At 44.1% G+C, this 10,696-nt stretch overlaps 1 protein-coding gene across 4 annotated transcripts in view; it reads left to right on the top strand.

Annotated features, from left to right (window-relative positions):
* The first annotated feature begins 842 nt into the window (after window positions 1–842).
* Window positions 843–10,696, top strand: part of TMEM154 (transmembrane protein 154) — a 54,438-nt gene continuing 44,584 nt past the window's right edge. For 3 of the 4 annotated variants that reach the window (XM_057310123.1, XM_044384367.3, XM_048212314.2), the window contains exons 1-2: window positions 843–1,052; window positions 7,174–7,227. In XM_057310123.1, coding sequence (XP_057166106.1) covers window positions 962–1,052; window positions 7,174–7,227 — 145 coding nt within the window. In that variant the 5' untranslated portion in view covers window positions 843–961. The remainder of the gene's footprint in view (window positions 1,053–7,173; window positions 7,228–10,696) is intronic. The other variant, XM_026499481.4, reaches the window with a different exon arrangement.

Genomic DNA, 10,696 nt, shown 5'->3' with positions numbered 1-10,696 from the left:
GTGTCAACTATGAACCTTGCGTGACTGTGACGTATCAGTGTGCGTTCATCCATTGTAACAATTGTAACAATTGTACCACTTTCGGAGGATGTCGATAAAGGGAGGCTGCGCATGTGTGGGGGAAGGGAGTACGTGGGACCTCTCTGCACCTTCCTCCGAATTATGCTGTGAACCTAAAACTGATCTAAGAAATCAAAGGCTTTATAAAGAAAAAAAAATAGAAAGCATTTCTCTCCGGGGAAGCAGAGCACATTCAGGCATGTGGATAGCGTTGTCCTCTACCCCCCTCTGAGGGAGGGGGCATTCAGGGCCCAGGGATGGTGACGTGCCTGGCTGGAGAGAAGTGTCCTGGCCATTTTCTGATGGTACAGGTGCCGCTGCTCGCTAGGCCTGAGCTGTCCAACACAGCAGCTGCTAGCCACAGGGAGTACTTTTAATTTAAATTAATAAAAATAAAACCACAAATTCATGTTGCTCTGGTCTCATCTGAAGTGCCCTATAGCCTATGTAGCTAATGGTTACTGTATTGGACAGATTGGGGACCTCTCCATCATCTCAGAAAGTTCTACTGGATGGCGCTGCTCTAGGCTCTGGGCAGCCCCAGAGACTCATTTGGGTTGGAGTAAAATCACCAATGGAGAATGCCTGTGGTCCAGGATCCTCAGTCCCGGATCCCCAACGACAGCTGAGCTATAGACACCGTTTCTCAGAGACAGTTTCAAAAGATGGGGGTCGGCGGCAGGGCCGGGACGGAAAAGGGCTCCGGGAGACCTTGCTAACTGAATCAGTGCTTGCAGAACAACTTCTCTTTTGCAATCCTCGCTGGTCTGACAGGCTCCTGCAGAATTACATCACTTCCTAAAAAACAGGCAAACACCTCTCCTTCAAGTTAGCACCGACCCAAACAAGCAGGAAACAGGAAATGTTCAGGTTTCAGGGAGGCTGAAGCCAGCGGAGCATCATGCCGGGGCGGCGAGCTGACAGGAAGGCTCCCGGGGCTGCCCTCGCCTTTGCCCTGGTGATCGCGCTGCTGCCCACCAGCCAGGCTCGGGGTAAGCTACCTCCCCGCTTTCCACCGCAGGGAAGGACGCCAGCCAGGCTGGTGCAGTGCCCCAGGCTACAGAACTCTGCCGGGGAGGGCAACACCCAGAAAACCTAGTCCTTTCTGTGAAAGACGGAGACAATTAGAATTGTAGTTGTGGGGGGGTGTGGAGTAAGGGGGGGTTTGTCTGGCTTTCCCGGCTGCTGGCCAATCCGGCTCCAGCTCCCTCACTCCATTTAACTTTCTTGAAATTTTTGTCTTCTAACAAGTGCGGGGTCCCTGTAATTTCCCCACTTTGACAGGCATCGTAAGGAAACCATAAACTTTTTTGGCAGGTCGTGTAAAAAAATGTTTCAATCAGAAGTCATGAATTTACTTTTAATAACGTGGACTGGGAAATCTGCTAGTACCAAAATCTCCTGGAAAAACTGGGGCATGGAAATGTACTACTGGAAAGTATACTAAAGTTAAGTTAAAAAAAAAAAAAAGAAAGTAAGTTAAAAAAAAAAAAAGTAAGTTAAAAAAAAAAAAAAAGAAAGAAAGAAAGTAAACAGGAAATCATCGGAGGAGTTACCAGGCATCCATTCTAACTTTTCAAGAGAAGTCTTTCATCTGTTTTTCTTTGATCTTGTTACTTTGGGGGATATTTTCTTTGCATTGATTGTAACTAATGAACCTTTATTTTAGCAAGTAATGTGATTGGAGCAAATCAAAGGTATTGGAAAGGCAAAATATTAACTCTCATTATTTTGAGCTAAGAGCGGCAATTGATTTATACCCTTGACAGTTGCTACAACAAGCTCAATCACCCTCGATTGCCTCATGTGGTTTTGTTGACTTGCCCTTGGGTAAATAAACTCATTGCCCATGATTTCTGTCAACAGATAACTACCTGTTTCTAGTAGTGTAGGTCAGTATTTCAAGCAAAAGGAAAGTTCTCAAGCTAGGGTTCTTTAAATAGGATGGGGGGGGGGGGCAGGCACCAGGCACTGACTTAGCATGTGGCAATTTCCTGGAGATTCACGGTCAGCACCCAACCACACCGCCCCACCAATTTCTCTTGCCCTGCGTGCTCCCCATGTGGTCTTGCCAGGTATCTGAGGTGCAAAATGAAAAGTGAAAGGCAAACCATTCCCAGTGGAAAGACGGCTGGTTGGAATGGGAGGTAGTGCTGCAGATGCCCCGAGGGGGACAGTGTGTGGTCTTACGCACTGTGTGGGGGCTGGGAGCGAGCATAAGGACGTCGCAGCTTCCAAGGTGGCCAGGTGGCACAGGGCAAGACGCCGGGACAGGGAAAGGTCAGATATCCAAGCCTCACAGCTGCTCAGCTCTTCTGACCGGGACTCCGGGGGTCCCTCCTCTGCCCCAGTGGAAAGCCCTCCAGGCCAGACTCCTTTCCCTGCAGGGTGTCCCTCAGCACCCCAGGAAGCAGAGCCCGCCATCCCACTTCCGCCTCTTGTGAGTCTCAGCACTGCCACAGGTGCCTCCAAACGCGTCCTGAGAGTGATTGTTAAGCTTGCCTGAGTATTTCCTTGAGCTTCTGAGTATTTTCTTGACATTTCTGAGTCGAAGCAAAAGGATCATCTGAAGACTCAGTACGAGTGTTCTTTCTAATTTCTAATGCTCGTATCTGATCAGTGGCTCGTGCACATGAAGACCTTTGGGTGCTCCTCACTTATGCCACTTTGACTCTTGCTTCAACCCCCTTCCCATGGCGTCTCTTCCCGTGGGCCCTCCCACGGCCCAGCTGGTCATGCCGAACGGAGCGTGTGCTCCAGGCCTCTGGGGCTCTTGCCAAGAGTGAATGACAAGTTCTCTTTTTTTCCTCCTTAGTGAACTCCTACATAACCCTAAAGACCCAGACTGGAGGTTGCCTCCTCCTTGATGTCTCCTCTCACTGCGCCTTGCCTGGTGATTTTCCCTGGGTCACACCCACATTAAGCTAAAGTTCCATATACACAACTGATCGTGTCGACCCCTTAGTGTGTACGTGTCCCTATCGCCCACCAGGCTGTGAGAGCCGCCAGGGAAAATCCTCGGTCGCTCATGTTTGACTTCCCAAAACCTTGGTGGCATCAGCAGAAATAAATAACTCTGTAATTGTTGACAAATGCTACAATCATTCTAGAATGGATTTGAGGCGGAGCACTAAAAACCGAGGAGCTCCTGAGAACAGGTAGTGCGAGAACGTCAGGGAAGTCGGAGGGGAAATTCAGCGTTTCAGCCCAGTGCAGCACTCACCTAGATAATCCAACACGCTTATTGGGCCCTGTCTGGATTTCCAATGTCAGAAAATGCAAAAATGCCCACTCACACTTTGCTATATAATCAAAGCCAAGGGGAAGTCTCTTATAAATTAAAGACTGATTATCTATTTTTAAATTAATTAATGTATATCCTTTTGAGCTAATGGTGCCTGAGACTTGAGGATGTGAATTAGTGTATGGGTGTTACACTCGTATTTCATTGAATTCTTCAGCAAGTCTCTTGGAGATGTTTGGTCGCAGAACCCAGTCTACTGAACAGCCTGACGCCCCTCGTTGCAAGCACATTCCAGGATATAGCTCGAGTCACGCCAACCACAAACAGGCAACATAATCTCATATCAGCAGTTACCTGGCCCAGCATCCATACCTCGGAGTCAGTGTCCTTTCTCTTTCTATGGAGTGCCTGCTGCAGTCTTGATTACTATCCCAAGTGAAATAATCTACTTAGAAGTCACCAGGAGAGAAATGAGAAAACAGCTTTTCTGGGATTTTGACCAAACAGATGAGCACTGTTAAAGAAGAGCTGTGCTTTAGGTATCTTGGCCAGTGTTGGACGCTAAGAAAATTCAGGTTCAATGTCAAGGCAACATTCTGTCCTGGGAGCGAGGGAGTCATTTGCACCTGGCTTCTTGCCCTGTGCCCTGTCCACGTCAGCTTAACACTATCAGAAAGCTAGAAGTAACTTCCCAGACTCCGAAAGCACGGGATTTATTAGCTGCGATGGGCAGAATGGTTTGTAAAAGGAGAGCTAAGGGCATGAGGCAGAAACGAGGAGGCCGTAACTGTTTTGGTGGCCAGGGTTACACACTGGGTTTGACAGGAAAGACGGGGAGATTTTCTGCACCGTTTCAGAAGAGTAAGAACCATGTAATTAGTAGATAAACCTTGAGAAGAAAAGAAAGAATTAAAGAAAATACTAGTCGCATAAATGGAGCTGCATTTTCTGACACTGATCTCATTTCAATGAATGCGACTGGCATCTGCTATTGACTGGGACAGTTCTGATTTCCACTAGTAATAATGATGAGAGCAAACGCATATAGTCCTCATTGTATGCTGGGTGCCCTTCTAAATAATTTACATACACTCCCTCATTTAGTTCTCCTAACAACCTGATATGGTGGGTACTAGTATCCCTGCTTTACATATGAGAAAAAGGAGGCACAGAGAGGTTAAGTGACTTGCCTCAGGTCACACAGCTAAATAGTGAACCTAAGTAAGATTCAGTCTCAGGAATCCATGCTCTGACATACATTATAACATCTCCGGGTTTTTAGGCTCTGCCAGAATATGTGTCTAGTTTCAGGTTTAGAAAAATATGTCTCTGGTATCCTTCCAACCGTAGACGTATCACATACATCTTAGACCCCCTCAGTCGGCGTCGAAGGTTATTGCATATTAATAAAGGAACTGTTTTTGGTTGGTTGGGTCAGAAACTGGCCTATAGGAAGGGGGAAGGGAAGAGCTGCAAGGTGCAGAGTGAGCAACAGAACATCCGGGGATTAGCAAAGTTAAGACCAGAAGCAGGAAAAGTGGAATGACGAAGTCACTGGTAAGAGGCTTCAGGGTGTGGGAACCAGGGAGAAAAAGCACAGCCCTGTGAGAGAACCCTGTGCGAGAGCCCTGCTGAGAGCTGACCCCAAGGACCACATTGCCTTCAGGCACCAAAAAATAAAAATAATAAAAAAACCAGGCAGAAAGGGATTTACTGGGATTTGAAGTCCCTCTGTATCTGAGAGCCTGATCCAAGGAGCCAGAAGAGGGCTGGGTCTTGGCTGGAATGGGCCCAGTTCTGCAGAGAAACAATACGACCTGCAATCCGCCTACCTGCGTCTAGATTGCACCGCCCTTAAATGTTGGCAAAGACGTGGAGAAACAGGAACTCTGCGCTGCTGGTGGGAGGGTTCGTGCAATCCCCGAGCCTATCCTGCTGCTTCACCCGTTCATTGGGCTTTTCAGTTCCGTTCTATTTTTCACTCTAGAAAATTGTTTTCATTTCCAGAAAAAAAAATATACTTTGTCTTGCTTTTATTTTTTTTCTTGCGTTAATTATTCCTTCTTTTATGTCTTTTTTAAAAACATAGTATTTTCTGATAACTTTGACCTGCAGTGTTTGTAGACCTAATCTTGTTGCTTATTGTATCTGTTGATTCCCGTTCATAATAGAAATCTTGGGGGCACTGAGGACGCACTCTGGCACACAGAGGCTGACTTCACACCATTTGGCAAAAACCCAGATTTTCTGATTCCATCACCAGGTTATTGTAAATACTTTCCCAATACAACTTAGTCCTGTCACTACAGAATAGTGTTTGGAAGATATGGAGGCAGGGATGTGCCGGGCTTGAGCGGAGCCGGTGGTGCTTGGACCTCAGGCTTAAAGGCCAGCCTTGGGATGGAGAGGGGACAGGCTGAGGAGGCCTCAGGGGTCAGACTCCAAGAGTTGTATGAGGAGGTGCCAAAACCTCATGAAATGTGCAAGCCAACAAAGCAGGGTCTGCTGTGGGGACAGGCCGATCCCAGAAGCAGGTAGACAAGAACGCCAAAATTATTGACAAGGAGAAAGAAGTAGACAAAATCGAACTGAAAATCAGAAGCAGAGCCAGGGTCCACAGCGTCAGGGTGATGGTGAGATCAGCCTGGGCATGGCACACCTGACTCTGACTTAGAACTTGGCCAAAATCATTGCTCCTTTCTTCCCTTCCTCCCTTCCTCCTTCCCTAACGCTTCCTCCCGCCTTCCCTCCCTCCCTTCCTTCCTCTCTCTTTCTTTCTCTCCCTTCATCACTTCCTCCTTCTCTCTCTTTCTCCCTTTCTCTCTCTCCTTCTTTCACTTTCTTTCTCTCTCTCTCTTCCTTCCTTCCACCTTCTCTTCCCTTTCCTTTCCTTCCCTTTCTTTTCCTTTCCTCCTTTCCCTTCCTTTCTTTCTTTCTTTCTTTCTTTCTTTCTTTCTTTCTTTCTTTCTTTCTTTCTTTCTTTCTCCCCCCCCCCTCCCCATGGCCTGGTGTTTTAGAGATGGACAGGAACCCTCTGGAAGTATTACATAGCCTCTTATGTCCCTACGGGCCCAAACCTTTGTTCTAGGAAGTCCCCATAGGTCAATTTGTCTCTGGATTAAAATTTTCTGTATCACCTTTTTCTTTTCTTCTTTAAAAAAAAGACTTTTTTTCCGGGGACCTGGGGATTTCCTTGCTTTTTTGAGGTTTCTTTATACATGTATGAAGTTGCCTCTTATATTTCATTCAGTATCTCTAGGTGTTGCATATTGGGAGAATTTTTCAGGTTACCAACTATATCAGATTACTGGAAAAGAAAATTTTTCTATACAATCAGTCTGGAGAACAATTTGGAAATATTTAGCCAGCTGAATATTTTCGTGCCCTACGACCCCAATAATTCCATCCTAGGTGTGTGCTCCAGATCAAACACAAATGTGCCACAAAGAGTCATGGCCAAGAATGTTGGTTGTAGTATTGTTTGTAAAGACGGAAAAGACAGAAACGACTTAAATGTGCATGTACAGAAGAAGCGTACATGAAACTTACTAGAGTCACAAAATGAGATATCATCCAAGAGGTAAAATTAACCAACTAGTCCAAGGGTATGAAGATGACTCAATCTCAAATGTAGTGTTGGCCAAAGCAGCCAACTGAAAATTACTATGCACAGAATGATTATATTTATTTAAAGTTTTTAAAAACACTCCATATTATGCTTATATTGCTTAGGGATATAGGCATATTTGAAAAGTTGGGATTGATGTTAACTTTAGGAGAGCAGTTCCCTTTGGAGAGAGAGGCAGGGGAATGAGATCAGGGAGGAGTACAAGGAGGGCTTCACTGCATCTCTGCTGTGTTTCTTTCAGGAAAAAACATGACGGTCCTGCAGACAGCAAATGAAGACTCACGGACCAATCACGGTGAGTGTCCTGTTTTTTTCTGACCCATGATCTAGGAATGGTTTTTATATACTTAAATGGTTAAATGAAAACTTATTTAAACGGTTAAATGAAAACTGCATTTTGCCTTTTGGACCACAAGATCGAAAATATTTACTCTCTGCTCTTTAAGAAAAAGTTTGCCAACCCACCCTCTGGTCAATATGGAAAAGTGTAAAAAAAATTAGTGGTTGGTAGTCGGTTATCTGTTACGTTATTTTCTAAAAAAAAAAAAAATGTAAAAAAGTATAACCTCAATACAATTATTATTTTAAAAATTAACATCATCACATATCCAATCAATGTCTAATTTGCTCTGGCAAATTATCTTGTAAATGTTTTTTAATAGTTGTTCTGTTCAAATTAGTGTCTAAACAATATCAACACTTTTTTTAAAAAAAAGATAGGTATATATTCATAATGAAAAATAACTAGAGCACCTCTGAGTTCTTCTCGAGCTTTCCTCTATCTTTCCTTTCCATAATTCCCAATCTCTTTGAAAGACAGTCAGCATGCCTTCATCTCAACCCACTGCAACCTGGCTACTGTGTCAAGCACAGAACTCAAGCTGCTCTCTCTGGATCACCAGTGCCTTCCAACAGCTACACCGAAGGCACGCATTTCTGTTCTTCTTACACGTTTTCCTCTGTATCCCTTAACATAATTAATCAATTATAGAAATGCTCCTCTTCCTTGGGTCTTATGATGCCATTTTCTCCTTGATCTCCTGTGACATTGGTTGCTCCCTTCCAGTTTGGGGGTAGGAGTCTTTCTCTTCCACTTGCTCATTCCATAATAATGTCTATCTTTTATTTCTTATTCCCTACATCCCTCCTAGGTCATGGCATCCATGTTCCTGGCTTTCATCTCACTCCTTGTCTGATGATTCCCAAAAAACCACCTCCCACCAGGCCTAGCTGCCCAGCTCTAGACCTGCGTTCTTGCCCTCGGTTCTCCTTGGGCACGCCACAGGGGCCTTAAGCTCAACATGTCCAGAGCAGAACTCCTCAGCTCCCTGCTAGTTTAGGCCCTTGTGAGCTCTCACCTCGTCTACTTCATTAACTTCTTAACCTATCTCCTTGCCTTTAGTCTCATCTCCAACCCATTTTCACGTAACATCCAGAGAATAGCTCTATGACAGAAGTAATCATTTCCTCCTGCACTTACCCCTTCGGTGGGATTTCATTTCCTTGGGATAGCTTCCAAACCCCTTGACACCATTTCAAGGCCCCTTATGAGTTGTCCTGAGTTCCTTTCCTGCTCAACCCTGACACTCCTTACCACATGCCCGTGGGTACACCTGCTTGGATGTGCCAAACTCTGAGCCTTCCTGTGTGCTTCCACTGTGGTGCCTTTCCCTGACCTCTTTGCTTGATGAACTCCTGAGATTCCTTTTAAGGAACTCCTCCTCTGTGAAGATTTCCTGAATCTTCTACCCCCAGATGAATGAAGGCCTTCCTCCCCCATGTCCTCATGGGACTCCATACACCAACAATCATACACAATTGCTTTTATTAAACTGTATTGTAGTTATTGATTTATGTACCATTGTCCCTACTTACCCGTGTTTCCCTGGGAGGCATAGACCTGGTCTCGTTCACCTTTATATCCCAGAACCTAGAACAGCGTCCAGTACGTAATAGACACACGACTGACTGAGGAATGACATGAAATTTATCCAAGATTTACATGTATTCATGAAAAAATCATAACCATTTAAATAATAAAATGAAACTGTGGTAATACCTGGATGAATAGGATTTTTTAGTTAACCATGTTTTATTTTATTCCAAAATGTGAACTATCCCAAATCTTTTTATGTATAAATAGTTTACTTCCGTCTTCTCACGCCAAAACAGGCAACAGTTACTGCTTCCCCTCCCGTAGGGAATATCACGTAGCTGCATCTACCAGTAGAGCTGAGAAAGTATTCTTTCTTTTTTTAAGATTTCTATTTATTTATTTGTCAGAGAGAGAGATAGCGAGAGAGAGCACGAGCAGTGGGGAGAGGGAGAAGCAGGCTCCCAACTGAGCAGGGAACCCGATGTGGGGCTCGATAACAGGACCCTGGGATCATGACCTGAGCCAAAGGCAGACGCTCAACCGACTGAGCCACCCAGGCGCCCCCTGAGAAAGTATTCTTATCTGTCTTCCTCTCAAACTAGGGATGGAGTTCAGACCCAGAAAATATGCATTGAGCAGCATGACGATTTGCTGAAAGGCCAGGTAGTCACAAACATTTTGAGGAGTCTTTTGAAAGGAATACAAAAGGAATACAAATTCCATAGAGGATAAATTTCAAGCCAATAAGAGCTGATTTGAAAACTCGAAAAAGAAATAAAATTTCTGTAACATAAAATGAATAGAAAAGTCTGCGTGGGCATGGGGGGGGGGGACAACAGCACGGAAGCCTTTCCTGATTGATTAAAGAAGGTGGTTTGAAAGGAGAGTTATCTACTAGAGAGGGGCCAGTTGGTGGTGGTGTTTTGGTTTCTTTTCCTTGAAACGAAACCACGAAATCTAGTTCGTTTTTGAAATCTCAATTTTTCTTCTATGTGTCTTTGTTATATATGAATTTATTATTTCCTGCTTCCCGGTCCCATTGTAGTTGTTAGAAACAGGAGCCCAGTGGTTACTAAGGTTTGCTGACATGTGCTTTTTTCTTCCATTGGCAATATTAATTTAAAAATTCATGTATTCTTTTTAAAACATAATGCTTGGTTTTTATGGTTAAGATTACTAGATTTAGCAAATAAACATATAGGACACTAGTTAAATGTAAATTTCAAATAAATACTTTTATTTTATTTTTTTTTAGTATAAGTACATCTCATGCAATTCAGTATAAGTATAGGCCACACAAATATTGCATGGAACACATTTATACCAAAAAATTATTTGTTGTTTATCTGTTACTCAAATGTAACTGGGCATCCTGTATTTTAGTAACTCTATGACTATGATTATCTTTTGTGAAGCAAAGACCATCCTTATCTTGGTGCATCACTAAGACCACAAGCATATTGGCTATGTAGCCAGTTAACAAATATCAGAAGAAAATTTAGGCCGAGTCCTAGATCAATCATTCAAATAACAAGTAGAGGAACTGTGCTGGAAAAAACCAAAACAAAACAAGCAAAACAGAACAAAAAACGTCCCAGAGATTGCATAGGCTAAAACCAGGAATCCAAGAATGGGTCAACTTTAGAACATCTACTAATGTAATTCATCCTATTAAAAACTAGAAGAGGAAAAAAAAATGCAGGATCATAATAGTGAAAACAGAAAAGAGATTGGCAAGAGTGGGACTGGCCAGCGTCAGTAGCTCAAGCAGCAGTGCTCGATTCTCAGTGCTCGAGCCCTGTTAGGTTGCCCGGGATGGGGGGGCAGGACTGATTCTCTCTCAAGGTAAAATAGGATCAGAAGCAAGCAGGGCTTAGAGACCTGGTAA

Source organism: Ursus arctos, unplaced genomic scaffold, assembly GCF_023065955.2.
Source record: "Ursus arctos isolate Adak ecotype North America unplaced genomic scaffold, UrsArc2.0 scaffold_11, whole genome shotgun sequence".
NCBI classification, from domain to species: domain Eukaryota; kingdom Metazoa; phylum Chordata; class Mammalia; order Carnivora; family Ursidae; genus Ursus; species Ursus arctos.
The sequence above is the reverse complement of the archived record's forward strand: the minus strand, read 5'-3'. Positions and strand labels throughout refer to the sequence as shown.